Below are 16,788 nucleotides of genomic sequence, written 5' to 3'. Positions count from 1 at the left end.
ATAATCTGTGTCCATCCCCAAAAATATTTTCTAAAATTCTATTTTATTGTATGTAGATTAAACAAATATTCCTAATGACTTTTTTGTTCATAATTTTCTGTTACATCTACAGATTTATGATTTTGGTTCACTGAAGACATAGCACATCATGTTTAAATATATAATTATAGAGCAATATAATACCAAAATTGGAGTGGCTATATTTGAGAATCATTTAATTAATTTCTTTGTTTGATAACATAGAAAATGTAAGGATCCTTGTTAGAATTATATACAGGTAAATGTAATAATGTGTATTTTCTTGCTAAAAGTTATTTTTTACATTTGTATTTTGTTATCTAACATACAAACAAAAAAACTGCAATACTCAAAACTGAAAATATGTAGAATTATAAACTAGTTATAAAGTAAACAGCCATATAACCACCACACGAACAAAGAAAGGGAGGATTTTCTGCCCACTGAAACCTCCAAGTGCCCTTTGCAGATTGTAATTTTCAACCTCTCCCAAACAAGTAGAAAATATACTGACTTTTGTGACAATAATTTCTTTGTTTTGCTTTATAGATTTCTCTAAATAAAAGCTTTATTGAAGACAACATATGCTTTGATTACATTTATATAAAGTTCAAAATTCATGCTTTTTTACGTTAATATTTGTCTTCAAATACTGTCTTCCTCATTAACTCATCAAAACTATATTTTGGTCTAGAAGGGATAGCAAAATAGCATTCTTGTTTTAGTCACTTCTTTGCATATTTAATCACAAAAAGATAATATTGAACTCTTGGTACCAATAAGTCCAGCTGCTTTTATTTGAAAACTTATGCATAATAAGAATTTATGTTCACAAAATGTTCTGGAGGCAGAAGTAATAAAACCAAATTGACTGATGCAAGCACTAATTTGTCTGCTTTAAAAAATATTTAATGTAAATATACATTAGAGAAATTGAAGAGTATTTCTGAAGTTAGACTCAAAATCATATAAACCATAAAAATAAACCAAATCTGCAAAACTATATTTGTTTCCTTTCAAATATATATATTTATGTTTAACCTCTGCACTGTTCAGTAGAAATTCAACTCTGCTTTGTGAATTGAACAGATCACCTGACTCCTTTTTTTTTTTCAGTCACTTCATCTATAAATAGGACTAATACCCTTCACAGGGTTGTTACAAGGGTCAACATTTCTCTACTAGTACAAAATGCCTTCACTCTGCACTAATGCCCATGCCTTGTGCAATTCCCACGCAACCGCTATATTGCGGTACGTTGAGCTCCTCTGAAAGAGCCACTCTTTCTCTTTCTTCTGGGCTTTTGAATGTCTTGTTTCCTCTTCCTGAACATTCCCCCTCCTCTCTTCTCTTGGCTAACCCTATTCATCACTCAGGTCTCCATGTACATGCCTCATCTTGCAAGGAGCCTTCTCTGACACTACTACCACCACCTCCCCACAAGTGTTCTTCCTTTGTGCTCCAGTAGCACTCCATGCACTGTGTCTTGGTCTACGAGCTTTTAGAGAGCAAGTGCTCTCTCTTCCGTCCACCGTGGTATCTATGCAGTGCCTAACACAGGGCTTGGATCCCCAGAAGGGCACTCTGTCCCCTGCATCTGTCATACAAGGTAGTTAGGTGAGGGAAAGCATGAATGTCTGTATAAATAAAAGATATATTAACACAAGAGTTGTTATTTCATAAGTATGAAGGGCCAGTTCATGAACATAATTTCTCTTGAAATATTTGTAGGTAGGGAAGAGGAGAAACTCTTTTTCTTGGTGGCATACAGGTGATAGTTCTGTCAATGCAGAATCATCAAAAGACTATGCTATCAGAAACCTGGCTCGTGGGGATAGGTATGAGGCACTACTTGACATCAGTCCTGCCCTCTGGCCTTGTTCCTACTCTTAGTTGGCAAAAGCAACACCTGCCCTAAGACTTCATCTGCTAGAGAACTCTCTCAACACTTACCTGTGTTGGTTAGAAAAAAGCTAATATCCAGCTAGTGCAAACATGGGAGATGGATACTTCTGCTTTCCTCAGACTCTTGGTCACATTGATCAAAATTGAGGCAGTTTAATGTTTCTAATTGATTAATTGAATTCATGAAGCTGACTGTAGACAGTCTCTGAAATTACAGGAGATCCTATGAGATGCTCTGAAAGCAATATTCATGGAAATGAAGATGCTTAACATACCTTCTACTTAATATCATCATAGATACATATTGAAAGGCAGTAGGGACTAGTTGATAAAACTGATGAAACATTTCGGAAACCTGATTACTCTTCTAGACTATGCAAGAGGGGAACTATGAGATTATATCAACTTCTCCCTAGACTGGAGAATTAGACAGAATAACAAAAGGCAAAATTGTGTTTTCTTAGTTTATTTTTGACCAAGTGAAATTAGAAGATATTTGAAGTAAAATGAAATAATATCCATAATTTTAATGAATTATCTACAGTAACAAAGTAAAGTTGAGTTATAGCTAATAGTTATAGGATTTTCAATGCACATGGTTTGATTTTTAGTAAAAAGTAAAGATCTTTAAATGCAGATTAGGGGAGGGAGGAAGGAGAGGAGGAGAGGAAGAAGGAAAGTAGAAGAAGGAGAAAAGACAAAGGGAGGGAAAGTAAGGAGGCCAGGAGAGAAAGTAAGAAAGAGAAAGAGACGGAATAGGAGGCAAGAGTGTGGAAGAAAAGAGGAAAATGCACACTCTTTTGTTATGAATATATACAAGGTTTTCAGTGGTATACAAAGTTAGCATCAGTATAAATTATCAAGATTGACGGATTATACTGACCATAATATTTTTACAGTCTTGCAAACAATACTTTAGCTTTACTTTGCAGAATTCATATAATATTCTTGGACTTGACAGGATTCTCCTGTTGACTGGGGAGTGTTTTATATCCATCAGAGACCTGATTAAGCTTATTCTTTGCCAAAGAGAATAAAAGCTAAAGGCTATAATTTAAGTTTGTATTTTTTTACTACATTTTCCTTTTAAAATCCAGAAGTCTAGTAGTTTTACTGATGGATTTTCAAAGACACAATATCACAAGAGTATTCCAAGGAATCTTCCTTCACAAAATGTAGATCCCTTTAGTTCTAAATTCTGTTTAATATTTTGGTTTGGTAGTCCCAAACACTTCTTAAACATATTCTGAAATTGGTAGTATTGAATGTCTCTTTACTATTATTTCATTTGTAATTATAGTCAAAAATTCTCCTGAGGTGATAAATATAAGATTCTATCCTAATAAAATCCTATTAATATAGGTATATAAATATTTTACTATTTCTTTCTTTCATTATTTCACAAATCTCTTTTGAAAGCCAAATTCCATAAAATATAAAACATAAGTTTGGATTTGCTAATTTACTGTTGTTTCAGAAACCTCATTTTGCCAGGTGGAAACAGCAATAATGCAGTCTATAGTATTCTCATGTTCAGGTCTCAGTAATGAGAATTGAAGTCACAGACTTGTAACAGGAACTTTGAGTGTTGTTTCTTCTACCCGAAGGAACATCAGAAGTAAATGAGAAGTAACACCTTTGCATACAAAGAAGGCTTCAGAAAATATTAGAATGAGCAAAGATTTGATTTATTTATACAGAATTAGTCTCAGCATCAGGTATACATTGAAACTGCTGGTAGATGTGCTCAGGAGAAGCAAAATTCCACATTGAAATCAAAATAACATAAATATGCATTCCTAGTAGAGTGATAGAGATGCAGAGTATGAGGATCTTCTCTAGCTTTTCTCCCTTAGAATCACTTGATTGCTGAAAATTGACAATGCCTATTTCTAGGCTGTCCAAAACAAAATCAGCAGATATCAATTTTCCATATACTTCCTCTATCCACTGTCATCACTACTATGCACTACCATAGTAACAGACATCCTTTAGGTGTTACATGTGCTCGTTGATTTTCCAAACACAACAAATCAGTTTGCAAGAGAAACTGGTTGTAAACATAAAGACTATAATGAACTCAGAAACCAGTAACGTCATTGTGTAGTATTAAATGCTTAAAATTGTCATCATTTGAGAGTCTTCTAATATATTTTCATTGATTGAATCAATGTGCTTTGAAAAAAAAAAGTGAATTCTGTAAATTGCCTTTTAAGTCTCTTTAACATTGCTTTTTCACCTTATCACATGTACGTCTTAGATTATACAGATGAACGGGAAAACTGTGCAGTACATCTTTCCTCATGCAAGGATAAAAATAACAAGAGACTCCAAGGATCACACAGTTTCAGGTAAAGGAAATCAAATAATCTAGTTCTTTTCACTTTAATGTCGCACTGAGATATGTATTTGAATTTCAGTTTAGATGACTCATTAAATTTTAGAAAACACCACTTTTTATGTCAAAACTTGCGTATAGGAAAATTTCAAAAAATAAGCAGGCTGTGCATTTGAATATAAAAGACAATAATGGCATAATCATTAGTATGATACATTACTAAATGGCATATATATTTAGATCATTCTATTATCTTCATTTTTAAAAATGTGCATGACATTACAATGCTCCATAATTATTGCACTGTTGAGTAATATGGTCATAGGAGCATAAAACATTCTTACACAGAAAGTAGAAAGCTAACTTGAATTTTTCTAAAGAATAGATTCCCCTATACCTTACCAATTTGAAGATTATCAATTTTGCTGATTTTTATTTGTTTGTGTTCTTCTGTAAACCAAACTTATGACAGAAATTTTAAACTTGTTATTTTGAAATACTTTGGACTCCCAGAAAATAACACAGTCAGTTCTTTTGCCCACCCTTTACCCAGTTTCACTAATGTTAACATCTGTCTAACCACAAAAAATGATCAAAACAAGAAATCAACATTAATATGATAGTACTGAAATATCTACAAGCCTTATCCAAATTTTGAGTTTCCCCACTAATTTTTTTTTTCTGGTGCAGAATCTAATCCAGATCTCAAGTTGCATTTAGTTTACAAATAAAAACTTCTCTATCTGTGAGATGGAAGTATAAATTTTGTCAAAGTTAATAAATTTTTAAAATATGAAAATTACCTATATTCTCACTCAAGTATTTCCCTATATTCTCACTCTTTGTTTCATAGACAGCGTACAGCAACAGAAAATATTCATGAATATATATGGATATATGTATAGGTGGTATATCTAACATGGCCTATGTGTTGGAGGGTTTTTTTTTTAAGGACTGATAGAGAATAAAAAATAGATATTTCTTCAGTGTTCTTCCTGTTGTTCCTTGCAGATTTTAGACCCTAGAGAATGTAGATGTGGAACAGGTTTTGCTTTGAGCAATTGTCCTCTCTTTATTTTCATAGAGAATGAATCGATTTACAGCCTAATACTGTTGTTTTTCTTGTAAGATTGGGTAATTTCTCTTCTGCCAGAGATAGATAATTCAACCTTTCAAGATTTTATTGCATGCAGACTGTATTTTAAGTACTAATGAACGTTCCAGGGGTGAGCCTTAAAATCCAGGCACTCTTTTTGTAGAAATAACTACCTGCTACAAACTATTTCAGTTCCCTCCAGCTCATAAAGCAAAACAACATAATACTTTCTAGCAATACCAAAATTATTTTTTTCAGGGAGTACAAAAAAAATCTTCAAAACATTTTTACTAAATCATCAGGACTCTATATCAATGTGTCTGTTTTCTAGTTGTATTACTATTAATATACTATGTCAAAGTAATTATCCCCTCAACCTTATCATTTTTCTTTTGCAGCTTATTTTAATTTTTCTTTTACTACAATTAGGAAAATTTTTTAAATTTGTTTTCTTTTACTACAATTAAGAAAAAATAATTCTTATTTTAAAATACAAGAGTAACATAAATAAGAGCTATTGATTTCTTTTTATAAATATTCTAGTCTGAAAACTAAATTCAGTTTCCTCTGTATATAGATTTTGCAAAATGAGAAAAGAGGACTATAGTTTTGAATGGTAAATTTACTAGTGTATTATTATTATCTCTCTGCATGCTCCTTTTTATTTTGATATTTGCCTAAAATAATAATAAAAATATTTTCCTTGTTGTATTTACCCTGCGTTACTACTGAATAGATTTGCCATGTGTCCTGCGATAGCATGATCTCATTCTAAAGTAAACGTTTTGAAGCAATTTGTATTGTCTTCAGATAAGTCTTAAGTACCTGAAAGGGATTTAAATGCATGTATATGCAAGACTAGAACCAGAAATGGCAATTTTTAGCAAACAGCCTCCAGAAATTTGAGGTTAGTAGGCAAACCCTGGCATAGAACGTTTACACTCCTGGCTAATCTCTGTTATTTGCTGGTCTACCAAAAACTTAGTTTGAGTGACTAAATGTTTAGTGACACTAAAGTTATTCGTAGCTATCAGTGTCATTTTTATGTTAATGTTTTAATTAAAAATGGAATATATCTTTTAGAGAGGCATACTAAAATATTTACATATGAAACAATGCCTTGTGTGGAATTTGCTTCACAATTAGCTGTGTAGAGAGTGGTAAAGAAATAGATGGGACAAAACTGACCATGATTTGATTAATTGTTGGAGCTGGAAGATCAACCACACTGGGTTTTATTATAGTCTTGTCACTACTTTTTTATATGTATGAAATTTTTCATAATAAAAAATATTTAAATTCCTGTTTGTCTCTCACATTTAGAGAAAAACAGCAGTGTCCAATAGCTTCATTAATAGTGAAAAAGCTATCTAAGCTAATAATTTAACTGCCTTTGTCAAAAAGATAAGGATATAATCAAGGAAGGAGAGAAGAATAAAATGTAGTATTTCTGCTCTCCTAAACAGAGGGGGAAATTGTCGTTAGTAAATTTTCATTTTGGTTATATAAACCCATCGAAAGTAGAAATAAAATATATCTTTTTTAGTATTTTAATAGACCATTCTAAATGGGTCTAGCATTAAAATATTTTATAAGAATTATATGAAACCAGCATACCTCACAGAAAAGGAAAAAATATATTTCTATTTATTGGAAGCAAAAGTAATTTCAAAATAGCAGACAGGAATAGAAAGTTTGTTGTTGTTTTTTCTTAATTCTTTCTACTATGTGGTTGTCAGAGTATGAGCTGGGAACCTCATGGTACCCAAGATTCTTTCAGGGGGTTTTCAAGGTCAAAATTATTTTCATAGTAATGCTAAGGTAGCATTACTTTGCACTCTTATTTTCCTGTGAATATACCGTAGAGTTTCTCAGAGATTAATTGATGTGTGACATAACAACAGACTGTATATAACAGATAAGAGAATTCAGCTGTCTTCTATTTAACTTAATATCAAGGAGATTTGCAATAATATAAAACAAGGCCACCTTTCTCATAAATGTTTTGTTTTTAAAATACATTTTTTATTAAAATGATTTATTTTAACATAGAATGAGTTTATTAATACTTTAAATTCATTAATAAATACTTTAAATTCTCAGTTTTAGTTTGTAATACAGAAAATATACATAATTATAACCCATATCAACAAAAGCTCTTTGAGGTCCCTAATAATATTAAAAAATATAAATGGCTCCTTGGAACCAAAATGTTTGAGAAATACTTCTGTAAGGATCTTTATAGAGAAAGTTTAAAAAATTCTAAATAAGTTTTTATTTCTTCCTATAAAAAACTTACACAAATAAAGTATATTTTATAACTGCTTTTAAACTTCTGTTGAATTCATTTAAAAATTTTTATTCATTAATAGTTATTGAGAGCACACCCAGGGTGTGATTTACATTGTGTTGGTTGCTGTATTACTAGAATGAATCCAACAAAGACCTTGATCTACAAATTACTCATACTTTAGTAGGAGAATCTGAAGTGTGAGTAATTATTACAGTAAAATTTTAGGAACAACTGAGACAAAGCCAGGGAATTTATAAAACTTTATTTTTCATAGACGTATGTATATATGTATAAGTGTGTACACTCATATACATATGTACCATTCTTTATAGTATTCTTATGATGTATGCAGAGGAAAATACATGCATACAATCTTCTATTAAGCGACCCATAATTTTAAGGAAATAGATACTTTAACTTTTTACCTTAAACTTCAAAATACTCTTATAGGTGTTGATCAACAACTATACAGTGGTTTTGAAAATCTTTATTCAAACAAGTAGAAGGCAGCAAAATGGAGAAAACAGGTCATGAGTTTTAGAATTAGAAAGACCTGAGTTGGAGTCCAGCTCTATCACTTATTTAAATTTTGAGAATAAGTTTGCTCAACCATAAAATAAGACCAGCTCTCTCTATCTCACATAATTGCAAGTGCACCTAGCCCAAAATGTTATACTTACTATACACTCAACAAATGTTATTTCCCCTTGTCTTAGAAATTATCAGAAAAAAAAGATAAAATGTAATGCTCAAGAAATGAGTCTCTTTTTTATTTAGAACTCATCTTATGGCTCCAGAAACACAGCTGTTTGAAACAAGTCAAAGAAATTCTTCTGATTTTAAAAAAGATATTTGCTTATGTATAGTTCTGCAATAGACTGGCTCCATCTGCAAGGCTAGAAAGACTAATTAGGAAGTGCAATAGTGAAGAACATTAAAAATGTTTAGGTTCAAAAGACAGCAGTGTCTTCTATGGAAATAGCAGCTCATTTTCTATTCCTCTTTAGTCCACCGTCTTCATGAGCTTTTAGAAACAGGAGATAAATATAACAGATCTCATTGGATCTCAGTTGGTAGGAATACCAAATGTGGATAGCCCTTTTTAAATTATTATTTCAACAACTTTACATATCATAAATATGCACGTTGTATGTGTACAAATCAATGACTTCTGTAAATTTATGGAGTTGTATGACCATCACCACAATTTTGTTTTAGAACATTTCGATCATTGCAAAAAGTTCCCTTGAGTCTGATAGCAATAGCCACTTCCAATACTCCTCTCCCAGCCACAGGCAGGAAATTTACTTTATGTCTGAGTTTACCCTTTCTGGGCACTTCACATACGTTAAATCACACAGTTTACAGTTTTGGTGTCTGGCTCCTTTCCCTTACCAGTATTTTTTAGGTTTATCCATTTTGTAACATGTATCAAAAGTTTGCTATTTTTATTGTTAAGAAGTATTCCATTGTTTAGATTGTGTATATTTGTTTATCCATTGGATTTTGCCTGGTTTTTCTTAATATTTACATACACATTTTAGTTTGGACATATGATATTTTTGTATGGCATCCTAGAAGTAGAACTGCTGAGTTACATGGTAAGTTTCTTAACTATTTAAGAAACTGCCAAATAGTTTTCCAAGGTGAAGGTACCATATTGTATTCTTGCCAGCAGTGTGTAAGGATTCCACTTTCACCATGTCATTGCCAACACTTGGTAACGTCTGTCTTTTGGGGTGAGTGTGGATGATATCTCATTGTTATTTTTAGCTTGCATTTTCCTCATGACCTATGATAATGAGCATATTTTCAGGGGGTTATAAGCAAAGCATACGTATTCTTTGGTGAAACATTTATTAAGAAATTTTGCCCATATTTATTTACGTTGTTTGTCTTCATACTGAGTTGTAAGAGTTCTTTATATATTTGGATGTGTCTTTTATAAGATACATGGCATGCATATATTTCCTTCTAATCTCTGTGTTGTCTTTTTATTTTCTTAAAGATGTATTTTAAAGAAAAATTTTAACATTTTAATGGAATTCAATTTTTTGATATTTTTTTTGTGTGTGTGAACCATGCTGCTCTTGATAGTGTATTAAGAACTATCCCAAGGTCAAAAAGATTTTCTCTTGTGTTTTATACCAGAAGCTTTAAACATTCGGGTCAATGACCTATTTTGTGCTGGTTTTTGTATATGGTTTGAGGCTGAGATGCACGTTCATTTTTTTGAAGCATTAATGGATATCTAATTGTATAAGCACCTTTTGTTAAACAAATATGTCCCCCATTGAATTGCCTTGGTATCTTTGTCAAAAGTCAATCTACCATTAATACAAGAATTTATTTCTAGATTCTCAATTCTGTACTGTTTGACTATACGCCTAACTGTTACACTCTTTTGCTTACCATATAGCTTTATATTACATTTTGAAATCTGGTAGTGGAAGTCGTCCAACTTTTTATTTTCAAAATTGTTTTGGCTATTCTTGATCCTTTTAACTTCCATATTTTTTTAGTATTAACTTACTGGGATTATGATAGAGGTTGCATTGAAATTATAGATCAATTTGGAGAGAATTGCTCTCTTACCAACATTGAATCTTCTAATTCATGAACATGTAATACCTCTTCATTTACTGAGATATCCTTTCATTTTTTTCAGTAAAGTTTTATAGTTTTCAGTGTACAAAACTAGCATTTCATTTGCTAAATGTCTCCCAAATTATTTTATTCTTCTTGATTCTATGGAGAATGGAGTTGTTTTCTTAATTTCAGTTTTGGACTATTCATTGCCATTTTATAGAAATACATTTGATTTTTGTATATTGACCTTTTGGCTTATAATCTTGCTAGTGTTTTTAGTTCTAATAGTTTTTGTGGAGTTCTTAGGATTTTCTACATGCAAGATTATGTTATCTGCAAGTAAAGACAGTTTTTACTTGTTCCATTCCAATGGGGATAAATTTCATTTTTGTCCTTATTGCAATTGCTAAAAGTGTGATACAGTACTGAACAGAGGAGTGAGAGCAGACATCCCTGCTTTGTTCCTAAAGAACATTAGTGACTAGTTGTGAGAACAATGCAGGAACTGTACCACCTGCTGTAGAATTCCTTCCTCTCTTCCCATTTAATACTCACTGGAAGGAGTTTTATTGGCCTAAAATTTTAAAAATCTGAGCAGAAGTATTTAAGAACAGCTTTAAAAGCAAACAGTAACTAGTCAGACTTTCCACTTCCTTCTATTAATCAATGGAGATCTCAAACACTGGCAATATGAATAGGCATTGAGTGAATTATGTTTTCATATTTGGAAGAGGATAGGGAGTTTACATACATGCATACATACATATATACACAGCAAATAAGCCCTCATACTCACTATGGTTTATATTTCAATAATTTTTTTAATGGAAATGGTTACGTTTGTGATAATAGCCTTATTTACATAGTTTGGTCAGTCATTATATTGTCCCAATATGCAACCAAAGAAATTATGTATGCAAAATCCTAAGAAAGTAAATGAAAACCTTAAATATGTTAAAAAGATACGAAAATAATTATATTATTTACTTTGCACTTGCATATTTTCTGTTCGCTTCTGAAATAATTTGAAAGTATAACCATTTCCACCAAATACTGATATCATTCTCCTCCTTTTTTTCTTACTTATGAGTGTTTACAGAGAAAATCCACAAACTTAAAGTAGAGGTGATTTAGATAGATATGTGTATTCAGACTTTAGATGGAACCTTCTAGATGGTAAGAATAGTTCTGTATATCTTACCCAGTATTTCTCAAAGATATGATCAGCAAATTAGTTTAAAAAAATACCCCCATGTTCCATAGAATATGTTCCATAGTCAATAAAAGTACTGAAACAAAAATTTAGCTACCTTTTTTAACTGTTAAATTTACTTGAAAATTTTTCAAATAACATAGGATTACAGAAAGTAGAGTTATGATAAACAAAGGCCTATCTTTCACTTGCCCACTGTAAACAAATAAATAGTTCATATTGAATATAGATTCAACCTTAACCTAGCTATGAGTCAGATACGGGAAAAGTCTGTGGTGACCACTTTGCTTCCAAGAATTTGCAAGACACTTGAAGAAGTGGAGCTAATACATAGGAAACAATGAATACATGAGACTGTCTAATGAAAATTAAAATATGACACAAACCACGGGTACATGTTTGTACACGTACAATTTTTGTACTGCATATCTTCATTTGCTCAAAGAATTTTATCAATAGGATATAGAGAACACATCTTTCCCCATTTTCTCCTGAAGATTTTCATTTCTTTTTCCTCTTTTAGAGATCTAAAAGGCAAACCTCCCATCTGGCTTTCAGCTACCAGTAGCTAAATGGCTAAATGCATGTATCATTTTCAGCTCTCTTCTGTGTATGTATACGTAAAATGAGTGTGTGTGTGTGTGGGGGGGGGGTGTGCGTATGTGTGTTGTGTATGTGTAGATAGCTGGATGGACGGATGGATGGATAGACAGCGATCGATCCTCAGTAAATTATGGTAGTAGTGAAAAATATAAAGATGAAAATAAAAGCCATCGTAATTTGACAATTTATATTCTCTTTCCTTTTTATCTTGTTTATACCCATGTACACACACAGTAAAAGTTAGGAGTATATTGTAAAGTAGTTTACATACATATTTTTAATATAGTGTAAATTGCGTAACAAAGACATTTTCCTGTTACATCAAAAGTTCTTCATAAACATAAATTTAATTACTTGTTTTTATCATGTTTGTAGATATTTAATCATCTACATCAACCATTCCTCAATTGTTGGACATTTGTGCTGTCTTCCCCTTTTCAGTATTATAAACAACACCACAATACTACAGTGAAAAAATGCTGCCATGATATTCATTATTTCCTTAAAATATATAGGCCACATGGGGGTTGTACTTAGGAAAAGAGTAAACAACCAGCTGTGGAAGGCCAACATTTTAGTTATCAAAAGGTTGGACTGCCCCTGGTTCTTGAAGGAAGATATGATTGACTTGGTTGAATAATTTCCTAGACTTGGAGGAAACTGAAACCCAGCTGCTCAGGGATAAGCAGAAATTGTACTTGATCCCCTTGATAAGGAGGGCTGTTTGGCTAGGGGTCCTTATATCCACCAGAGTAGGGAGGGGATCTTATGGTTAGACCATTTAAGACCCTGCTAATTTGACCAGTTCATGAGGCAGCACATAATACTGAGTCTTAATTTCTGGCCTTAGACCATAATTAGTGCTGTTTTTTTCTTTTCAATGACTTTATCATTGCAGGAAGACAGATTATTTTTGTTTGGTTTTTTTTTTTTCCATTTTGTTTTGATAGAACACAGAGTACATAAAAGGAACCAAAGTTAGGGCCAGATCATGGTGGACCAGACAAGTAAAGAATCTGAATTTAATTTGATAGGTGGTATGGGTATCATTGAAATCATTGAAGCATGGTTTTGTCTTGTTTGCTTCAAAGCTGAATTCTGAAAGAAGCTTAACCATAATGAAATAAGGTGCACCAGGTGATCAAATAAAGATGTTTGATCACTTTTATTTGAGACTGCACTGCTGTCCTCACATGTGGTATATAAAATAAAGGGGAACTGAGGCAAAAATGTGGTGAACTCTGCTTCATGCAGTTGAGATAAATTTTAGCAGACATGCACTTAACATGCCTCCAATGTTATTTACATGAACACTTCATAAGAAAACTTTTTTTTAAGGTCAAGTCTTAGAAAGTTAAAATAATTTTGTCATATCTTCTGTTTCTTGTGGAATACGAAGAAAAAGTGTCACTGTCCATTTGGAAACATATGTGTTCCATTGTAACTGCTGCAAGTTCTGGGAAACTGAGCAGATTCTGCGAAGGTGCCTTGACCCCCAGATTTCTCCCTCCCTATTCAGGATGGCTTTTTCTCTTTCATTCTTAGCAAGAGTCCAAATTATGTATGACATAATTTCTTGCAAGCCTCTCAAATTATTTTTAGGAATAAACAAAGTATACAACTATAGAAATAAAATACTATTTGGACTGAATCTCTTCTAAAATCACAGTTTCTTCCTGGTACATTTTAGTGAAAGCTTGTGTGCATTTCCTCAGTGACAAAGGAAGTATCTACTGTCAGCACTAGTTCCTCATTCACATCATCACTTCTCCTGACATCTGTCAAGACAAATATTGCTTGTAGAAGTGTGTTCCTGCTAAGGAAGTGACATTATAGGCTATGCTTCTAACTGGACATATTTTTCTGTTTTTCTTAATAAAGCAAAATTAAAGGAACTAATCATTGATTCTGTGAGGAGACGGTGAAGACATTCAAGATGTCTAACCTACAGGTTAAGGAGGATAAATTGGTGATGCTAATGTTAAATATAAGTGTATAAATGTAAAATGTATATGAATGGGCCATGGAAAGTAGGTAATAAGAAATGAGATTCAGTTAAAGGAGAAAGGATTTATACTGATCTTCCAGAATATTTTCTTGACAATTAGAGCGATGAGCAAAGGTATATAGAAAGAACAAGGACATGGGACTCAAGAAGAAAATGGGCTCTAATATTAGCTTTTTTACTTGCTAGCCAACCTAGGTAAGTTTCTAACCTTCCTTAGTCTCAGCTGCTTTGTCCTGAAATGGTATGGATAGTACCTAACATGAAAAGTTATAGAGATGATTAAAAAACACAAAAAATAGTATAAGACAAATAGGAGAAACTCTAGAAATGTTAGTTACTTTCTTCTTTCCTTCTATCCCTGAAGATGATACCGAAGAGATTAGGAACAAATAATATATTAAATATAAAATAATGTTGGCACAAGGTAGAGACACCAAATAGAATTCATTGGTTCAAAGTCATATACTTTGAGACATCTGACAACTAAAAGTTCAATAAATCTGATGTAGTAGAAAGCTAGATGAAAATAAATAAAAGCAGCTCACTTTTTGTTTAAAGCACAATTTCAGTGGAATGTTTATTCTTAGCCTGGTCACCTAACAACATATAATGTTTCTTCTCCATTACAGATAGTAGTAACAGTTTTTTAAATAGAGTAATGAATATAACCAAAATGATTATATTAAATAACTCTTTAGTGAAAAATATTCCCTGATATATACTGGACAGTAGAAGCTGTTGAACTTCATTGAATACCTCCTTCACCAAAAGCAAATTGATTTCGATGAGAACAGGTTTAGCCTGTAGCACAAAAATAATACGGACACCTGGATTTTATTTATAGTATCCCTAAAGTGACTCACCAAATTCAGAACTTTGCTCTCCAAATCAGTTTCTCAACTACTCCCCCAAATAGTGGTAATTATAATATTATTATGTTACCAGGCCTGTATATACTTTCTTCTATATAGATTTGTATACTAAGATATGTAAGTATTAACTACTTATTCATTTAACAGATATGTATATGCCATTCATCTTTTTAACACAAATGGTAAAATACAAAAATGATAAAATCTGTAATACTTAAAAAGTAACACTTTCATCTTTGTAATGTCTGATAAAGATCTAAACAAGTCACAGACATTTATGCATCAATGGAAAAATGGAAATTATATTGATAAAATGAGCACAATCTGTCCCAACTAATCAGTTACAGCTTCAGATTAAATGGTACAGTATAATCTGCAAACTGCCTAAGCCAGAAATGTTGCCTCTCCTCATTACTGACTGAGAGATACGGACTCCCCAACATTTTTTATATCTTGGTAGTTTCTCCTTTTAATGGCCTGATTGTGATGTCTCTCATCACTCTCCCCTCTGCAACTGAATGAGAAGGGGAAGGGCTGGAAATGCTGCTCCCAAACACACCCTTTCTGATTCCAAACCAGGTTCCCTGGCCCTAACCCAGCAGGAGACTCATCACTAAGCCACTTATTTATTTGGACTAAGAGTTTGGGCTCTGCTTTAGCATTGCCATGTATTAGGTGTTGTCTTGAGCACTAAACCTCACAAAACTTTATCTTATTTGTGGAAAATAGAGGGTTTCTTGTTTGTTCTTTTACTTTCAAGATTCATTGAGTTAATATACTTTTACAGACATTTTCTAAGAACAGAATACAATACGAATCTATTATTTTTAACATCACTGTCACTGATGCATCAGCCCCGCTTGGGGAAAATTAGGCATTTCAATTTTCATCCATTCATTATTCATTCAGTTATATATTTAGTGCAGCCTAGATGCCATGTACTTGCTACATATATTATACCATAACCCCAGCATTGCAGAACTGATACACAAATCTCTTCCTCTTCGTTTATGAAAGGCAAAACGTTATCTATTCATGGCCTATTTTCCCTTTATCTCCTACCCTCTATAGCTGCTCAATCACTGTGGTAGCTACTATAAACAAAATGTTCCACAGGTTTTGCTACCAAGATAAGGTCACGATATATTTTGTGCAGAGAAGACTCAGAATACAACTTTCATCTTTGTATTAATTTTCTATTGATGCATAACAAGTTACCACAAATTTAATGGCTTAAAACAACACACATTTAGTATCTTACAGTTTTCATGGTTTAAGAAATTAAGCATGGACTGGGTGCCCTGGTAAGGATCTCACAAAGCTGCAATCTATGTGTTGCCCAGGCTGTGTTTTGTTCTAGAGCTTGGGGATCTTCTTCCAGGGTCACGAGGTTATTGGCAGAATTCAGTTCCTCCAAGTTGTGGCACTAAATTCCCCATTTTCTGGCAGGCTGTCAGCTGGGGACCACTCAGTCCCCCTCACACATCCCAGTTTACTTTTTTCAAGACCAGCAGAAGATTCATTCTAGTCTGCTGAGATGGAGTCTTACATAATATAATCATGGTGGTGACTATCACATCACCTTTGTCAGGTCCTATTGGTTAGAAACAAGTCACAGGCACATGGACTCAAAGGGTGTGGTTTATACAGAAATAATTCACTGCGAGTCAATAGTGTATGTCTGCACAATCTCTATTATGTTCAGAAGTACAAAAGGAACACTTAATACTCTGTTTTGAATTAGGATATTATTTTTCTTCCTACTATCTTTTGTTTAAGTAAAACTATCATTTGGGAAAGCACATCATAGCTTTACCCTAAAATAAGTGTAAACTGTTTTCTTTCCAGTGACA

The 16,788-nt window shown here is 32.7% G+C and overlaps 1 protein-coding gene across 1 annotated transcript in view; it reads left to right on the top strand.

Moving 5' to 3' along the window:
• Positions 1-16,788, top strand: part of PCLO (piccolo presynaptic cytomatrix protein) — a 384,943-nt gene that overhangs the window by 240,286 nt on the left and 127,869 nt on the right. The window contains exon 9 of the mRNA XM_082398709.1: positions 4,184-4,274. Within this exon, the coding sequence (XP_082254835.1) occupies positions 4,184-4,274 (91 nt within the window). The remainder of the gene's footprint in view (positions 1-4,183; positions 4,275-16,788) is intronic.

The sequence above is a fragment of the Balaenoptera borealis genome (genome assembly GCF_965194805.1).
Source record: "Balaenoptera borealis genome assembly, chromosome: 7".
Taxonomy (NCBI): Eukaryota; Metazoa; Chordata; class Mammalia; order Artiodactyla; family Balaenopteridae; genus Balaenoptera; species Balaenoptera borealis.
The sequence above is the reverse complement of the archived record's forward strand: the minus strand, read 5'-3'. Positions and strand labels throughout refer to the sequence as shown.